We start from the raw sequence: 18,814 nt of genomic DNA, 5'->3' as shown, positions 1-18,814 counted from the left end.
GGAGGTCAGAGTGGACGGGGACAGAGACCTGCATGTCAAGACTAACACTTGATGCTGAAGGCAGTGGGGAGCCACTGAGGTTTCTAAAGCAAGGCAGTACCTGATGAAGTGGTGTTCTGGAAATCAGAGAAAGGCAAAACAGAGCTGGGAACTCTCCTCTATAGCTCTCTTGGATCGTGAAGTTCTCCAGAAGAAGCTAACACCATCTTTCCCCCCACAGCGAAGCACACGAGCCCAGAATAACCTCCAGGTCTCCCAGGACCCGCCTCCTCTGCACTGCCTCATCACTGTCGATGGCCAGCACTTACTGAAGACCTCCTGCGGGCTGGAAGTAGTGCAGAAGGCGGCAGGAGGCCTCAACCCCGTGGCAGAGCAAGGCCAGACAGCGTGCTCTAAGGGCTAAGTGACCTGCACAGAACAGGAAACAAAAGCCTCAAGGGTAGCACTGAAAATACAGTTCTATGGAAGCCATCTGAATAATGCCACAAGGAAGGCTTGGTCCTGACCAGGTGATGGTACCAAGGCAGAGAATCTTGAAGAACTGATAGAAGCAAGGTCTACACAGAGGACAAGGCAGGTGTCCCACAGGGGACAGAAGTAGATGAGGTCAGACAGGCACAGGGGCCAGCCTGTGGGCTCCCACTCATTCAGAGGAATATGTACTTGTCCCTCAGGCAGTGGAGAGCCCCTACAGGCTTCAAGCTGAGGAAAAGCAATGCTTGTAGTCAGCTTCCTCTTTATGGAACAGACGCATATCTCTCACACTCTGTCTTGAAAGGGTAGAGAATTACATCTGCATAATTCTGTTCGCATAGTTCTCAGGCTCAGGGCCATTTTAAATTAACTGACATGATAATTATTTCTGATACGATAATGCCAAGATGACATTTTGCTCTAAATTTCCTCTAAACCCAACAGTGACTAAGAACCTAAGTTTTCACTAAAATTGTATTTAACTGTTTCCTCCAATGTCAAGAAATATCTTCTTATTAAAAGGTTACAGTTCGAATGTAAAACATGAGATTGGAGAATGAGGACTGTACCACATTCAATCTGTCAAATCAAATTGAGAGCTCCACAGGGAAGACACCTACTGAGCGCTGGCTGTGAGCCAGAACTGTGCTAAGACAATAAATAAATGAATGAAAATGGTCCTTCCCTCAGACTTCACAACCCAACGAACTTTACAAAATAGGCACCACCAAAGCTAATAAGACAAATTGATAAAATAAGCCCTATTCATACTAAATGCTCACCTTGAAGCCACCTGCTATCACTTCTGTGTTCAGCACTTTTTTCTGCTCTAGTCTACATCATTCACTGGAAGCATATCTTATTGAGAGCACCATATCTAATCTCTAATCCCTGATGTCAAATAAGAATTTAATTTTAACTCTATTCTTCTTCTACATAGGAGTCATTAAATTAAATATTGCTCCCTGTGAGCAAATCAAAGAGTCCTTCTGCATGGACCACACCCACCAAGAGAAAAGGTGTGTAATACTATAAAATGATAACATTTCAGACTTTGGTCCTTGGTTCCACTTCAAGAACTTCTTTAGGACATTACTTCAAGCAACTAAGGTTACAGGAATGTGAAGGCAAGACAGCTGGGTGGACATGGATGGCAACAGGACCCCAAAGAACCGACATGAAACACCTTGGAAACTCTTAGCACTGTACTAATAAATAATAAATACCACTGCGAACCTGCTCTACTATGCTCACTCTCATAAAATGAATGAAAGGAAATAGCTTATCATTTTAGTTGCTACCATAAAAACATTTTATTATTGTTTCACAAAACTTGAATTAAAATACCATAATACATTTTCAGAAGCTTAGATGTAGAATTAACTAAGACACAGACTTACTCAAGTCAAGGGACAGATTTATTTTTAAAGGACAGGATCAAATACATAGCTAATACTTACTTTTTGGATATTACAAATATAGTTACTCTTCAGTTACAGACAAGACAACCACTGTGAGATGATCTCAATCAGGTTTTTAAGCCTTACCTAAGCCTTCACCTTGCGTCAGAACTGTCTCTTCAAGTAACCAGTGTTAACCAGTGGGGATCAGCGTAGTTAGTATCAACCCAAGCCTCAACTTCCCCTGCCCCAAATCTAATAAAGGTAAATAGGTTTCAAGAAAAATTCATGATGATTTTGCTCCCATTTGGATTACCCATGCTAGGCCTCCCTTAAGATGAAGGGAAAAATTAAAGAATTAATTATGTATTCTTGAGACTAAAGAAGAATAACCACAGAGAATCAGCTCCTTAAACAAAAAAGGGCCCAGGATCTGGAGTCGGCAGACCCACACTTGACTGTTAGTACCAAAACTTAATTTCCAATCTTATTTAAGTGAGTCCCCGAACTCTGCAGAGTCCTTGGTTTCCTCCTTGGCTTGGTGGCTATTGTCACCAACTTGCCCTGCATGGCGGGCCTACATTATCAGATACCATGGATCTGAGCACACTGTAGAGAGCGAGGTGAGATAATTACATGCATAAGAAAGAAAACTTCCAAGCACAACTTTGGTAAATTCTGTGCATGGATTTGATACCCTGTGACACAGCTCTAGACTGTCCCAGGAATTTTTATAAAAATAAAAACTCACAACGTTCCATAAATCGTCAGTTCTTATTGCTGTGCTCATGACTACTTAATGTTTATTTTCGCCACGTATGTGACTACTATGATCCTGTGTTTCATAAAAAGAAGGTACAATCATTCACAGATTTTTCTTCCCATATATTTTAGTTACAGTGGCCAAATGACCTCTGGTCATTTAACTAGGCTAAACAGTCCATGGACTAGCTCAAGGGATGTAAGTTCTTACAGAGCACAGTCTTTTCCACATTTGGTCACTGAAAAAAAAAAAAAAAAAACCCTCATCAGAATAAGAGGAAACAATGCAGCTATTTTCTCATGAAACTCCAGCGTGCAAACTTATGACTGTATCCCGTGCAGTCTTCTCTCCTAAGCTCCAGGCTCAGACACCCAACCATCTAAGAGACACCCTGACTTAGCTGTCTCATGGACGCATTAAACTCAACATGTACCAGAGCAAACTCACCTTCCCTCTCCAGGTCTTCCCTTCATGCAGATTTTCCCTTCAATAAACAGCACTATCATCTTCCCCGTCACTGGAGTCAGTAATGCTGGAGGCAACCTTGGCTTCTTTCTCCTTCTACTCCTCTATCCACACCTAAGTCTCAAGAACTGCTTATTCTACTTCCTAAATAGCTCTCAAAATTGACCACTGCCTACTATTTTAGCTGCCACCATCTAAGCCCAAGCCATCCAATCTCCTACCTAGACTGTCAAAGTAGCCTCCTAGCTGATCTGCTTGGGTCCCTCTGACCCTTCACCACTGGTACTCCATTAGGCAGACACAGCCAACATGGCACTTGGCTTCAAACTCCACCGTCTGCAAACTCCTGTTCAACAGAGGCTGCAAAGGACTCCCACAATCTGGCCCCTGCCTGCTTCCTAGCCTTGTTCTCCTCCTGCTGCATTCTATGACCTAGCCGTGTGAGTCAAAGACTGCTAATCATAACCCAGTAACTGTTCTCCTCTTCCTCAGTAATTAAATCCTGATTCTTGGCTGAATATACGGCCATGGAATAAGGATCTTTCCCAGCCTCCCTTGCAGTTAAGTGTGGCCACGTGACTGGGTTTGGGCCAACGGGAGGGAAGCCATGCCTTTATGAGAGGAGGCATGGCTCTCTCTTTCCCGCTGGTGGGAATGTGGAAAGCGACAGCAGAAAGAGTCATTTGAATCACTAAGTAGAAGGTGACTGTGGAGGATGACAGCACAAGATGGATGGAGCAAGGTCCCTGGTAACTGTGAAACAGCCGTATCAATCCGGGACTGCCTACCTGGACTTCTACAGAAAAAGCTTCTTTATTGCTGAAAGCATGCACTGGATTTCCTGTCCCTTGAAGCAATTTTATAACTCTGACACACCACACCATGCCTCCGGATTCTCCATCCTCTGGACTTGGGACTTGCACATGCAATTCCCTCTGCCTGAAACACTGCTAACACCTACCGCTCCTTGGCTGCTTGCATCCTTCAACTCCGTGCTGAAATGTCACTCTTCAGGTAAGTCTCCCTTGACACCCTAGATGAGGTTAAACACTCCTGCTATTTTTTTCCCTCTGCTTTTCCTTGTGGTGATAACACCCCACCCATAACTGCTAGGTTAATGTGCATCTCTTTCGGTACTAGGTACTCTTTAAGAGCAAGTATCTGCTTTGCCCACTGTCATCAAAGTGCTTGGCACTCAATATGTGCCCAACAAATATTTGCTCAGTGACTGAATGGACAATGTCACAGCCCTTGAGTGATTTCTGGGCCACACTTCGAGGACTTCTTGGCCTTTACAATACAGGACTCCTGTAAACTCCACCTGCAGCTCTATTCCAGTCAGAAGCTCTCACAATGTAAACATTGTTTCTCTCTATTCTCTTTTGGACAATTTTGAAATGTGCCAACTCCTTCAAGAGATCTGCACAGCTCTTTCTGACACCGCTGCATTTTCTCATAATACACCTAGGACTAGAATGCAAAGTATTATGTGTACTCTTGGAATTAAAAAAAAAAGGAGACCTTTCACCAACTAATATGACCAACATACAAACCACATTATATGAATTCTGGCCATACAGAGGAAAACATTCTTAAAATATTTTAAAAGTCTCTGGTTTTAAAGTGCACATCACTTTTTAAAGGAATTACAAGTACTTGTCAGTTTATGACTTTATGTACTCACCCTTCATCGACACTGAAAAAAACTACATGGTTTACCCATTTTCACAAATTAAGTACCTTTTGTTATAACCCTGTGGAGTTAAAGAAATGGGGTTCCAAGAAGGAGGTAGTGGGACATAAGACAAGAAATCTGAGTGAGAGTCAGCCTCAGATTTGCCAATGATTCACAGAGTAACATGCTGGATCAGTTCTCTTAACTCTAAAATGAAGTGTTTGGTACAGATAGTTTCTACGATCTCTTCCAAGGAAAATATTTTGTTGCCATATCAACTTGCTGTTAATTACTTAACAGAGATGATGTTGGTGATTATGCCCAAAACTAGGTAATTGTAAGTATTCACGGGAAACCTGTTATTTGCCTATCAATTTTAGGTTCTAGGGAGGTTTAAATGAATCTAAAAGAGGTTTTTCAAAGATCCAAAAATAAATATATATTTTGCAAAAGCTAGTTTTTGCGTTATACGAATGGCTTTCAGAATGTGAATATTTCCAGTATATGTTATCTTGCTCCGACATTTGTTCGGCGCCTACACTGGATTCAGAAGGTGCTCTGCAAAAACCCACTGGCCAATAAAACGGAATGGTTTTCATGGCCGCTTCCTCAATCCCACCACATTGCCCTTAAACCGTTGGAGCGTGATAAGGAAGCTCCAAAGAGCAGCTGATCCAGCGTCAGGCAACAGCACAAAGGTCTGTACTACAGCAACATGCAAAGACATCTAGGCTTGTCCAGTATTCCCGAACAAGAACCGCCTAGCCTAGGCTTTCCACACCTCTAATAAAGGTTAAAGAGATTCGCAGTCGTCTCCCGGAGTGAACAGGCTGGAAGCGCACAATGTGGGTCCCGGCACCCCCATGGTCCTATTCTCGGAACCTGCGGACCGTATGGGTTCCTGCCCTGCAGACTATGGGTTCCTGCCCGGCCTCTCCAAAGCCACCGCCCACCTCTTTACGCCCTTGGGGGCGACCGCCCTGCCCCCGCCCCGTAATCGCCAGTCAGCCCTGACCTCCTCGAACTGCTCGCCCGAACAGCCGGCGCCACGAGCCTCCAGCAGCTCCCGGAACTGCTCCAGGGTGACGGACTCTTCGCCGCGGCCCAGCCGCTCTTCCAGCCAGCGCAACAGCGCGCCGTGGTGCCTAGACACCAGAGACTCGCAGGGCGGCGTGGGCCGCAGCGCGGCCGCCGCCTCTCTCAGCCGTGCCGGCTCCAGCAGGGCCGCGGCGGGCGGCAGCGCCGGGGCCGCGGTGCCCGGGCCAGGGGTCGTGCCCGAGTCCGCAGCCCAGTCCTGGTGCGGGCCCCAGCCCTCGCCCCCGGCGGCTGCCGCCTCGTCTTCACTGCTGTGACTCGGAGCGTTCCCCATGGGGTCTCCGTCTCGGGCGCCCGGCTCTGCCGCCGCCGCCGCCTCCCCGCCACGACCTGTCAACCTCCGACGGCACCCGGCGGGCGGGGACGGGGAGGGGACGACGGCGGCGGCTGCGGCTTCCGGCTTCCACGCCGACAAGCGAGGACTGCTGTCGCAAAGGCGCCGTCAAGCGGATTTCACCAGCTGTCGTGAGACAGCCAGCCGAGGACAGCCGGATTTCCAAAAGGGTGCTTCTGTCACAACGTCTACGTCATCCCGCAGCCTCCTATGCCACCATCTTTGTTGGGGGCGGACAACCTGCCGGCCAACAGGGCCCTTCGCTGCTTACTTTCTCTGTGTCCCTCCTCGTTCACTAGCTATGCTGGACAAGTACGAAAGAGTTGGAGCCGGCGGATGAACTTTTCGCCAGACTTTTCCCTTTCAGTCCTTCTTTGCCCTCTCAGTGACAGGCGGACAGGGGAGAGCGCGCGTCGCGCTGGTGACGTCGCGGCCGGTTCTCCGCCATCTTAGTAGTGGACAGAGAGGCCGCAACTTCGGGGAAACGGAGGAGGTGCGGCTGTCTAAATGCCGATGCTCGGCGGCCGTGGGCTCTGGCTGGGCCTGGCGGCGGCAGCGGTAGCGGTAGCGGTGATGGCCACACGGTTGATGGGCTGGTGGAGTCCCCGCGCTGACTTTCGCCTTTTCATACCCGAGGAGCTGGCCCGCTACCGCGGCCGCCCTGGGGACCCGGGCCTCTACTTGGCTTTGCTCGGCCGCGTCTACGATGTGTCCTCTGGCCGGAAGCACTACGGGCCTGGAGCCCACTATAGCGGCTTCGCAGGTATTAGCGAGGCGGCTGACGCCTTTTCCTCCTCCAACGGGGGCTAGTAGCCGCCTGCGTTTCATTCATTCAGTTACTCATTCATTCGTTTATTCGTCTGCATTTCCACCCCCCCACATTCGTCAGACCAGCGTCGGGGCCAGGCTCAGCTGCATCATCCTTCTGGACTGTTTTGACTCCAGCAGGACTATGGGCAACTGTTACTGGCCTCTACCCTCCCTTTTTGGGGTTGGGCGGTGGCCTCTTTTCCCCACCGCTCTTCGTTGACTTAGGTTGGAGAAATACATCTCTAGCCTCCTGTTGGTTTCTCTTTACCCTCCAGCAGAACCCCCAGTACCTGCCTTGTGCCACACCGTGGCCCTCAGGACACAGAGTTGAGAGAGGCCCTGCCCCTGACCTCAAAAGTTCCCCTGCTGATTCGTATCATTTCTTCAATGTGTCCCGACCCAAAGTGACCTTTCTTTACCGCTACCCCAAGTTTCCCCTAAAAATAGTACATTTGGTTTGAGTACAGATCTCGACTAGATGCTTCTAGTACAAATGCATTTGTCTGCCTTCTTTTAAAGTTTATCAGGTTAGAATGCAGGGAGTCTGGCCACCTTTACAGTCCTTCCATACTTAGAACAAAGCTGTGCATATGTTAGGCCTCAGAGAACATTTACCAAATGAGGTTTATTCTGTCCCCACTCTGCAACTGAGGGGATTGGAGGATGTGATTTCCCTAAAGCCCTCAGAACCAAGTACTGACAGGACTTGAACTCGGACTACCAGCCTGTTACTTTTACCTTACCAGCCCAGACGAATGATCATCTCCGAGATTAAAAAAGAAAAAGCAAATGATGAGCAAGCTTAAGGCCAGTGACGAAGCAGCATTAAATGGGCATTCTTTGCTTGTCATTATCACAGGGGAATTGGGAAGCTGCCTCTGGTACTTAAATTCTAGTCACTTCCCTGTCTCTAGGGAGAACTTCAGAAATAGAAGCTTTGACAGGGGAGGAATTAAGTTCCATTAGTGTTGCTGAGCCCCTCAAACAGCCCAGCAGGGGAAGGGACTTATCCGGGGCTTACACAGTGAGATAGAAGCAGAGCTGGGACTGGAATCAAGGGTTTTATTTACCTGCTGGGTGAGGGCACTTTTTGGTGCACTCCCTTGCACACCCTGTACAGCTGTCATGGCTGTATGCAAGTGTGAGCGAAAAACCCTCCATTTCTGGGGAGATTTTTCTTTTGCAATGTGCTCTACTGTTGACTGAGTTCCTTTGTGCCCGATACTCATGTGTGTCCAAGATCCAGGAGCATCTATCACAGAGGAACAGGGGTTGGTTTTGCTTTCAGGGATGGGGAATGAGGGTTTTCAGGAGATGTTTCTCAGAAAGTAGATTCTTTGGTTTGTACAGCGTTGGTGATTTACAAGTTAACTTACAGGAAACATCTCTCCTCAGGCAGAGACGCCTCCAGAGCCTTTGTGACCGGGGACTACTCTGCAGCAGGCCTTGTGGATGATGTATCTGACCTGTCTCCTTCTGAGATGCTGACACTTCAAAATTGGCTTTCGTTTTATGAGAAGAACTATGAATTCATTGGTAGGTATTCCACAAGTCATTTCCATAGGTTTCATTGGAGTTGTCTTGCAATTTTTTTAGGGGGCTAGGATTCTTTGGGGATTGGACTCAAAGTTAAAATCTGAAAAACACCCATGGATTTTTCGCCTTAAACTCATACTGTGGCAGTATGGCCCAGAAGGAACGGCCGGGGCAGTTGTTTCCCTCTCACTTAATCTTGGGAGAGGATTGCCCATCCATTTACTTTGGCCTCTGTTGCCCCACAGCCTGCACCACCCTTGAACAACCAGCCCCAGGAAGGCGGCTTCCCCATCTCACTGTGTTCCAAACATCTGGCTTCAGCGCACAGTCAGGAAGCTCAGAGCCACCTGTTGGCTTGTGGTTTTGACAAATAACCCTTTTATTTTGTCCTCTAAGGAGATAAACATTAGTCTGTGTCCATCCTGAATGAACTGTCTCCCAGGTGGAAGTTATGCTAATCAAACGTCTGTTTAAGCCAGTTGTATCCCGCACTGCACTTGCTACTTAAATGAGAAGACACTTAAGAGTATCCTAAAGAAATGTTAGACACTAAACACTAGATTGCTTCACAAACACTGAAAACTAGGATAGTTGGGGCCCTTTTTTCCACCTACTGCTCTGACCTCTCACTGGAGCCCACTTGGACCCAGGAACGTCAGTGTTCGGGAACAGGTCTAAATTGGAAGAGTTCTTTCTATGCCCCTAATGCCTCTGAATGTTTGCTTCTGTCATCACTGCTTGGGTTTCCTTTTCTGAGAACCTTGGCATCTTCACTAACTCCTCTGCTCCTTCCACATCCAGTTGGCCAATGCTTTTTCATAACATCTGAAGTTCTTTCTGTTTCCAGTCCTCCCTCGTCCACACCCACCATTGTTGGCCTTTGTCATTCCAACTTGCAGCACCCACATCTTTGTTTTCACCCAGTCTGCCCCAGGTCACTCCTGAGACCACAACTGTGTTTGCCATTGAAAGAACTGACCTCTATTCATCTGCCCTTCAGAAGGCTTGGCTCTCCCTTTTTCCCATGAGATTGCCAAACCAAAGTTGAAACATTACTGGGTTAATAAGGAAAAAACCCAACACAAAAGAATAAGAGCAGAGTCCTGTGTGTGGGCAAAGGATACAATACACATCATACTGATATTTGGGGAAAAGATTGATGTATTTGTTGAGATGAGTGAACTAATCTTGTTTGAACACTCTTAACGTGTAGGGGCAGGGGGTGGTTGGGGCATATGCTTGAAAATGCCTCAGAAGGATTTCAGTTAGAGTCAGGAAATATTTGAATTTCTACCTTGGATACACTGTGGTTCTGGTCCTCATGGGGCCCACAGATGAGTTGAGTGCAGTTCCTGTCCTCTGTTAGCTTATTCTATAAGAGGGCTGTGTTAGGTTCCTTCAGGGCATCAGAAACCCTCAGGCCACGTCAGAAGATGAAGATGTATTACATGGGTGCACAATGAATTGAAGACTGCAGGACGCCATCTTGGCGGCCACATGGCCAGGCCTCATGGGGAAATGGGACGTCTTTTGTTGTGTCCTGGAGTCCCAGCCAATGATGACCGCCATTCTCACAGCACAGCTTCTACCACTCTTTCTCTGTTGCCTCTACTACTGCTGTCCTCTCTGAGTCTCATGTCTAAAACCCACCAAGACAGGCTTGTCACCATGCATGCAGAGACCCTTGACAGAAGAAAATTTGGTGCCAGGCCAACTTACAGACTGCAGGCCTGGGACCAGGCCCTGATCCCTTCATTCATTCTATCAAGCATTTAAAGTGAATGCTCTGGACTGAGCTGTTTTGAGTGCTGGGGCCTCACTGCTGGGGAGCATGTAGCAGAAACAAGTAAACTGATTAGACAATTCCAGACAGGGCTGTGAATAAACAGAAACTAATGTGATGCATGTTTGGGGGGGGTGTGCCCCTGTGGAGCAGATGGTCAGGGGAGGCCTCCTGGAGATGACAGTTCAGCTGAGACCTGGAAGGTGAGAAGGAGCCTGAGATCTGGGAAAAGGGTATTTCAGCTGAGATAACAGTAGTGCCTGAGGAGGGGAGCAGCGAAGCACCATCAGGAAGGCTACCGGGAGGAAGGGAGGGATGGGATGGCTTGAGAAAAGGGTAAAGAAGCAAACAGAAGTCAGGTTATAGTCTTGGAGGCCTTGATAAGAAGTATGTGTTTTATTCACATGCATTAGGAAGCCAGTGGTGGGTTTAAACCAGGCACGGAGATGATACAATATGATTTATGTTTTTAAAAGCTCATCCCAGCCGCTTGAGAAGGGACTGTTTGTAGAGAAAGAACTGTCGGAGGGCATGAGCTGAAGCAGGGAGCAGTGGGAGGCTACTGTTGTGATCCGTGGTCTGAGTCAGGGTGGTAGCAGTGGAGATGGAACGAAATGGACAGAATCGGGGTGTTTTTCAAAGTTGGACCGACATGATTCGCTAGTGGGTTAGATGTGAACGAAGGAGGTGTACATTTGTCTGTGAAGGGGGAGGAGTCAGAGACCCAAGGTTCCTAAGCCAGAGAGATGCACGGCTCCAAGGCAAAAGTGACAAAAAGAATCGGAAAAGTCAGGATAGGAGTTGGAAGTGAGAAGATGAACTGAATCTTGGGTCTGTGAATGTGACCCAGGATCTCAGTTCTCAGAGACTCATGAGGTTGGACAGACAGCCGGGGCACGTATATACTGCTGCCGCCTCCTACTGGGTCAGACCTAGAAGTGCTTTCTGCTGCTTCTCCTGGCCTCTGAAGGGCTGCTTGTGAAGGTCACTTGCACTTCAGGACTCGGAGATGAATGTCCCTACATCCAGGGAGAACTGACCCCTTCTTGGCTCTGGCCTACATGCTCACTGACCACTTGCTGGCCGCTGCCAAAGCTTAGACCTTACAAAGTGGGACAGGGATTTTAAACTAAAACCAGCTTCCACTCAGTGTGTCCACTGAAGGTGGAGGGGAGCGCATGAGCTGGGGGCCAGACCCACTCACTGGCCTCAGAGACTTCCCACTTATTGAATCCCCCAGTCTCTCTCCTAGGACTATGGTCACACTGATTTCTCTCACAGGGGTGTTACGAGGATTACAAAACAGTGGGAAAGTGCTGGCATAGCTCCTGACACTGAGTGAACACTCAATGAATGACTAATTTACGTTATAGAACACAAAACAATTTAATGTGGGGAAGAACTGAGCCACATAAATGTCATGCAGTAAGCCATTCATTCGTCAAGCATTTATTAAACACCTACTGTGTGCCTCCAACACTGTGGAACATCGAAAAATGAGTCACACGTGGTCCCACTTTCGGGGAGCTGATGTCTGGAAGGGAGAAGATTTTATAACCTCCGTACTGGAGGACTCTAGAACAGGGAGGCCCCTGCCTGGCCTGGCATAAGATGCTGAGAGACATCAGGACAGAAGGCATCGCCAGTTCCTCCAATTAGCTCTTAATAAAGACGCAGCCAGCAGGCTACTGTAGAGCCCTGAAGGCAGAAACCCTGGGAACTCGAGCTTTACTACGACAGCTGCAGAAGCCGAGCCTCTGTTCGTGCCTCCCCCACTGTTACCTGACATCAGCTTTCCTCTCACCACAGGAAGGGTGATAGGAAGGTTCTATGGAGAGGATGGGCTGCCTACCCCAGAACTGACCCAGGTAGACGCTATGATCACCAAAGGCTTGGAGGCAAACAAACAAGAACTGAAAGAGAAGCAGAAGTTTCCACCATGCAACGTGGAGTGGAGCTCAGCCAGGGGCAGCCGGTTCTGGTGTTCCCAGCAGAGGTACACGGGCTTCCCTTCTGTCCTTCTGCCTCTCCCCCAAAGCCCACTTCCAGGTCATCCTGTCTGCATTGTTGAGTGAGGCCATAAATTCATCATTAACCCCAGGGGAAGTCTGTCAAAATACATGTGCTCTGGGATAGTGATTCTCAACTTTGGGGAATTTTTAAAAAATCACTGATGATGGGACCTCACTCCAGACAACTGGGTGAGAGTATTAGGGTTGAGCCCTGGGCATATTCTTCTTTTTCTTTTTCTAAATTCTCCAAAGACCTTGCTGAAGAACCCCTGGCCTGGGAATGAGATGGCTTAAGTACTGTTTCTTGCTGGCTCTGGCCTGTTCACCTGTCCAAGGGCCTCAGTCTCCTATTTGTCCACACAAATCAGGCCTGCCTATAGGAGACAGATGAGGAGGGGGGATGGCCACTTGCAGCGATGCCGAGGTGCTGTCTTAAAAAAACACTGCAAATTCCTAGTAAATCCAGAAGTATAGGTAGACAGTCTGTCCTGTAAGAACAGTAAGTGAGCCGGATTAGATGAGATGCCCCAGGACTTGTTCCAGGTTGGCTTAGGGAAGCTGGAGAAAGATTTCCAGCTTTAACCATCAGGCCAGCCTGGACTCCAGTGCAGTTCAGGTCCCTCAGTCCTCCTTCACCTCTGCTAAGGGGGGAAAGGAATGCAGCAAACAGAACCCCGCCCCCGCCCCCGCCCCCAGCCTCCTCAAGGGCCTCACAGTAAGAGCCCAGCTTTCACGGAGCAGGGGCAGGGAAAAGGGCCACTTTCCTAAGTGCTAAGCTGTCTGGCCCTGTCCCCGTGCCTCAGCCCAGTTCATTGTTTTCCATTCGCATGTACATATCTCCCTCTAGACTGGGAGAAACGAGTTCTGAAGGCAAGGCCTGGGTGTGGAGTAAGGGCCACTCATAATGGGCTGGATGGCCTTAGGGGGAGAGAGGGAGCAAGAAGGGAGGCAGGTCAGCGCCCTGACCAGCAAGTGATCCTGGCCCGGGGCACTGGGATCTGTATGGGGCATCAGTTCCAAGGATCTCATTTTCCTTTTGCAAGGCTGAACTCAATACCCTACGATGAGTTAGGTCTCTCTGCCCAGGGGAGGAGGTGGCTCAGGCTCTGCTGGGCCAGAGCTTGATCCTCCATCTCTGAAGCTTGGTGACAGCAAGGACCAGGCCTGTGCAAGGGGCAGGACAGCCTGCAACTACACCCTATGCCCAGAGCCTCCCAGACACGGCCAACCCACGATGGGGCCTTGGGTTGTTGCCTCAGTCTTCCACCCTCCCCCAAGTGCCCCGGACTCTAAGATCACCCTCCCTGTGCTGGGATGTCGTGGGGAAGGGAAAGGCAGTCAGAGCCAGACACTACTTCTGAGAAGCTCACAGGCCAGTGGGGGAAAGCCTTGCAGTGTGACCCCCAATGCCGGGAGGTGGTGCTGCCTCTTAGGAAGGCACAGGGCAGGGACCCGGAGAGCACAGTGAACGGACGATGGACTCTGCCTTTGGGAGGGGAAGCTGGAAGGAGCCGGGCGAGCATGAGATTCGGGGTGAACACCTCAGGCCACCGCCTTGGGGAAACACCAAGATGGGAAGTGGAATGGCTTCTTCTTTTAGCAGGCCTGGCTCACTGCTTCCTCCTCTCCCCTTCCCAGAGAGACTCAGGAGTTCATGCTTTTAAGAAGTCCTCTTTCCTTCTCTTCTTAGTGGAGGTGTGATCAGAGACTGGATTGGCGTCCCCAGGAAGCTGTTTAAGCCAGGTGCCAAGGAGCCCCACTGCGTGTGTGTGAGAACAACTGGACCTCCTAGTGACCGGACGCCTGACAACCCTACACACAGAAATCGTGGCGACTTGGACCACCCTAACTTGGGGGAATACACAGGCTGCCCACCCCTAGCCATCACCTGCTCCTTTCCCCTATAAGCTGGTACCCTGTATGTTGATAACCCACAAAGAACCCTGCCCAGAACCCTCACGGGCCTTTGACTCATGTGCCCCAGGATGGCTCCTGACATGAAACAGGAGGGCCTGGAAGGACTCTGACTGTACACTGCAAAGATGACTCAGGCCCCCTCACAATGGACTCACCATTCTGGTGACTGAGGCCAGAGCTTGGCAACCTGCCTAGTACTGATCAGCCTGTGCTTGTCACTGTTCCTCTAGCTCTCCTTCCATCCTCCTTTGGTGTCCACAGATATTAATGGGCACAGATATGACCAACTCCAGACTAACTGGACAGACACAGAAGGGCTTTGAGCTTCAACAGTCTTTCTTCCCACGGACTCCCAGGCTGCCCAGACCAACCTGTACATCCCACCCAAATCTGGATGTCAGGGCATCAAGGGCACTGGCAGAAAGGGACTACATCATTCCCTTGCAGCTCAGAGACAAGCAGACACATCCAGAAAAGCTGTGTAAATTAACAGCATCAACACAATCCTATTCCAAGTTCCCCACTCGCTAAACTTGTGACCCATGACTTTTATAGTCTTTCTTATATGTAAGACCTCTACCCTAAGGCAAACTTGAATTTATAGCCCAAAGCCACACTGAGTTAGTTTCAGCTGGACCAATACAGTGAGAGGAGACAATAAAATAGGGTAGGCTGATTCTGGAAATGGAAGAGCTTCTGTGTACATGGATGCAGCACATCCAGGTGCCTCTGAACAAAGCAACAACTTAAAACAAGGATACTGTTTCTCTTTTAAACACTTAAGATTAGGGGTAGTATGTTTTCAGAGGGAGAAGCCTGCATTTTGAGCGAAAGGTAGTTTTCCAGCTCTAACGCGGACACTGTTAAGAGCCACATCAAAGTGTGCATGAGGCTGTAAATGCAGATACAAACAGTGGTAAGTCCAGGGTCATCTGTAATCTCCTGCCCAGGGCCAAGTTCACACCAGTTACCTCTTGGATTAAGCAGCCGGGGGCAAGGTGCACTCCTACTTTACAGATAAGGAATCTGGTGTGATTACTGTTTCATGGTCTCCTCTGCGCCTTCACCTCAACTCCTCCCCATCCGCTCAACTCATACTCTAAACATTATCCTTTCTCTCTCTTTTTTTCATTCTCTCCTTTATCATTATTCTCCTTCAACAGCTTCCAGATTCACTGACTAGAAAACAGAGGCTGCCTCCCTGTAACTGGCAGACTCGTGCTCATTGCCCTTTAGCCCCAGCTGTTCCTCACACCTGGACTCCCCTCTCGGCTCCTCTGGCCACCTGGGAGCTTCCTCATCTGCCCTTCCTGTACCTTTAGCCTCTTCCTGCCTCCTGGCTCTTTCCTCTAAGGATGCACTCAGCAGCTCATCGCTGTCACATCATAAGTAAAACACCCCCTTGTGCCACGTTCTTCCAAAGCCCCACGTCTGCTTCCTGTCTCTGCGGAGCTTTGAAAAAGCTGCATGTACTCACTGCCTTCACTCCTCAGCCCCTATTCGCTGTGCAGTAGTTGCCCAGCTCCTGCCCTTCTCTGCTCCATGGCAGGATAAATCCCGTCCTGGCAAACCCATGGCCACGTTCACTTAATATCTTCCTGGCCGGTCACATTTGAGGGCCCTCACGAAACCCTCCCTTGGCTTTTCCCTAATTTCCCCTATCTCCCTCATGCTGTTCCTTCTCAGACTCCTTGAAAGCCTCCTCCTGCATGAGCCCTTCCCACCAGCTCCCCTTCCTCCTACTTCAGCTGCCACATCACTTCTCAAGTCCAGGTGGCTATCCCAACCATTTCTGTAGGCCCCTCAGGTACCACAGTTCTGATCAATCTTAAATCTTCTCCTTCACCATTCTTCCAGTTCCCCTGCTGGCTCCACCATCACCATCCTACAGTCCCTAGTCACCCAGTCTTCCCCAACTCCTCCCCACCAATCTGTACGTCCTGGCAGTCCCACCTCCTGAGTTCCCTCCCTCCCATCCCCTCACCCACTCCCAGGCCGCCACCTCTGGGTGAGGCTGTCTTGTCTCCCCGGGATCACTGCCGGAATCCACTTGCACTTCCTCCAGCCCATCCTCGCACCGCCGAGTCATGTTCTTGATGGTCAGGGCGCTCTCCATTTAAACCTCTTCACTGGCGCCCGCAGCTGTGAGGATCAGGTGCTAGTAACTCTTCAGCAGCACACAGCCCGTCTGTGGTCAGGCTCCTCTTAGCCTCAGAATCTCTCCCCCCTACCTCCCACCTGCACTGTTCCCTCCAGCCTTCATCTCACTGCATTATGCCTGCGACACCTTCACCCAGGATGCCCCTGCTGCCTGGAATGACACCTCTTCTGCTCAATTTGTCTACCTCTTATCTCTTAAAAACTCAGCTCAATCAACTGGGAGCCTCCCATTGGCCCACCAGTTGGACTTACATGCACTTTCCCATAGGAAAATAACACCATATTCACTTCTAAAATAACAAATAGCACAGTGTCTCTTAACTAGAAATTTCTTATCAGACTCTCGCATTAAACTGCAGACTCTGAGGACAGGGACCAAGGGTTACTTGTCTTTGTACCCCCATATCCACAGTACCTGCGCATGGGAAGCACACAGGAGGAAAGTGAGGCTCCCGGCCTCAAGGAGCTCACAGTATGGCAGGGTAAAGCCCTGCTTAGCGCAGCTGGAGGCCATTCTTGGGGTAGGAATGCAGGGATGGTGTGGGGGCCAGGTCTAGAGATGTTTAGATCCTACCAAAAACAAACTGGGAAAGGAGCAAAACAAGGCTTATTTACAGTCATCCCAGCCGTGTATGGACCTAAACTCTGGCTGATGCAAGACCCCTGAGCCCATTTTTCAGGACTCACTCAGCCAGCCTCCGCAGGCTGCTTACTTCCTTGCCTAATGAGAACTCATTTCCTCTTCGATGCCGACCACTCACTTTGTAGGTTTTCATGTTCATGGTCCAAAGGGCTCAGCCACGAGAAGCTAGCGGTTACTGGAGAAATGCCTGTCCTTTCTCTCTCCTGGGCAAAACCATGGAGGAGGGAGGCAGTTGCTTTCTGATGGAAGCTACGAAAGTTTGGCTCGGGCAGTTGAGACTTGTTGGCAGAGGGAAACAAACAGAGAAGAAAACGAATACATGTTGGGCAAACATGCTAGGCAGGGAGGGAGCATCCTCTGTTCTCACTTGACCTCTATGCCAGCCTTGAGAGGGTCTTTTTATGGTCCAGAAAAGGGACGTAAACACCCCATCCCCTCGTCTAATGGTTACAGCAGTCACTGCACGGCAGAGCTCGGCTTTCGCCCACGTCTGCTCGCTCTACCAACCAGTGAGCAGCTTGACAGCGAAGGCTGCGCAGCTGCCCTCCAACAAGCCGGAGGAAACTGTAACATCTGTCTTTTAATCCTGAGATTCCAGTTTTTCTATAAACACAGAACTAAGAGTGAAGAGCCTGGGATTTTTTGCATGACTGACTATACAGCAAAGGGAGCCATTTCAGACCACCGATGCCATCCCCTGTGTGCTCAGCGCCAGGACAAGCTGTGATCTGAAAGACAGACCCCACGGACAGGTTAGGGTGGTCTGTGGAAACCTGAATTCCCACCCTTGAGAACACTTCCTACTGCCCAAGCCCCCCCAGATTTCTTCTCTGCAAGAAGGCAGCAGCCATTGCTCCCAGCAGCCTGCACTGGAGGAGACTCCGCCATGCACACCAGCATGAAAGAAGGACATGTCACTTACTACCGGCCACCCTCCGCAAGGCAGCCCTGTGAGCTGGGAAGGACCACGGTCACTTGTATTTTATAGACACAAAAACTCAGGCATAGAAATTATGAAACTTGCCTGTTTAACTCACATATTATGACATAATCTGACAATGTTTTCTTAAGGATGGCTAATAGGATCACTTGGAATTGTTACTGGATGCCCTTAACTGTGCCTGTTAACTAGGATAAAGGCCACCAGAGAATGAGATCCATCAATCACCCAGCTGGTCCGAACAAGGGGCGAGCAAAATGGAAGACAGGTGAAGGAAACGCAAACGCTAGTTCATGAAAGTGTTAGGGCCAGGTGAGCTACTAGATTTGTGCATTTTGTATGGGGAGATTACGGGTTACTAGATTTTAACTTGCAAACCCCTAAACTTTCCTTAGTTTTCTCTGAAGCGCACCTGCACCGGTCCTCCCTTTAGACCACGACCAGCAGACCCCCACCATGGGTGGACCCTCCTGAGCTGCTCCTAGATAATGGGGTCAGAGGGCATTTCCAGGGTCCTCGGGGGAGACTGCACGTGCAGTGGGGTCACATGACCGAGACTGCCACTCTGGTCACACAGTCTGGGCCAGGAGCACAGCACGTCCAGGCAGCTGGTCATTACACCTAGAACAGCTACTTTTTAACTGCTGTCAACAATGTGTTTTTGAAAAGTGTTGGAAATTCAAACTTTCCTGAAGAGTAGTTGTTAAAGAAATGTCTTCACGTTAGGAGTTTAAATTTTTGTTTGTTTTTAATGCTCGTTGGTACTTTTTGCATTAAAAGGAACTGCAAATGTGTTATTAAGATCTC

At 49.2% G+C, this 18,814-nt stretch overlaps 2 protein-coding genes across 3 annotated transcripts in view; one reads left to right on the top strand and one right to left on the bottom strand.

The window, feature by feature from the left end:
- Nucleotides 1-6,279, bottom strand: part of ZZEF1 (zinc finger ZZ-type and EF-hand domain containing 1) — a 95,584-nt gene extending 89,305 nt beyond the window's left edge. For both annotated transcript variants that reach the window (XM_032497948.1, XM_032497949.1), the window contains exon 1: nt 5,793-6,279. In XM_032497948.1, coding sequence (XP_032353839.1) covers nt 5,793-6,146 — 354 coding nt within the window. In that variant the 5' untranslated portion in view covers nt 6,147-6,279. The remainder of the gene's footprint in view (nt 1-5,792) is intronic.
- A 132-nt stretch (nt 6,280-6,411) lies between these two features.
- LOC102512870 (neuferricin) lies at nt 6,412-18,808 on the top strand. The gene is made up of 4 exons (XM_006172525.3): nt 6,412-6,969; nt 8,412-8,552; nt 12,145-12,331; nt 14,038-18,808. The coding sequence occupies exons 1-4, from the start codon at nt 6,714-6,716 to the stop codon at nt 14,252-14,254; spliced, it is 801 nt and encodes a 266-aa protein (XP_006172587.2). The 5' UTR covers nt 6,412-6,713; the 3' UTR covers nt 14,255-18,808.
- The last annotated feature ends 6 nt before the right edge of the window (nt 18,809-18,814 follow it).

Source organism: Camelus ferus, chromosome 16 (assembly GCF_009834535.1).
Source record: "Camelus ferus isolate YT-003-E chromosome 16, BCGSAC_Cfer_1.0, whole genome shotgun sequence".
Taxonomy (NCBI): domain Eukaryota; kingdom Metazoa; phylum Chordata; class Mammalia; order Artiodactyla; family Camelidae; genus Camelus; species Camelus ferus.
The sequence above is the reverse complement of the archived record's forward strand: the minus strand, read 5'-3'. Positions and strand labels throughout refer to the sequence as shown.

Excerpts from the sequence above, each read along its gene's own strand:
- LOC102512870 (XM_006172525.3), top strand. The coding sequence starts at position 6,714 with ATGCCGATGCTCGGCGGCCGTGGGCTCTGGCTGGGCCTGGCGGCGGCA. Across the intron at positions 8,553-12,144 it reads GAAGAACTATGAATTCATTG|GAAGGGTGATAGGAAGGTTC; the intron begins GTAGGTATTCCA and ends CTCTCACCACAG. Across the intron at positions 12,332-14,037 it reads TTCTGGTGTTCCCAGCAGAG|TGGAGGTGTGATCAGAGACT; the intron begins GTACACGGGCTT and ends TTCTCTTCTTAG.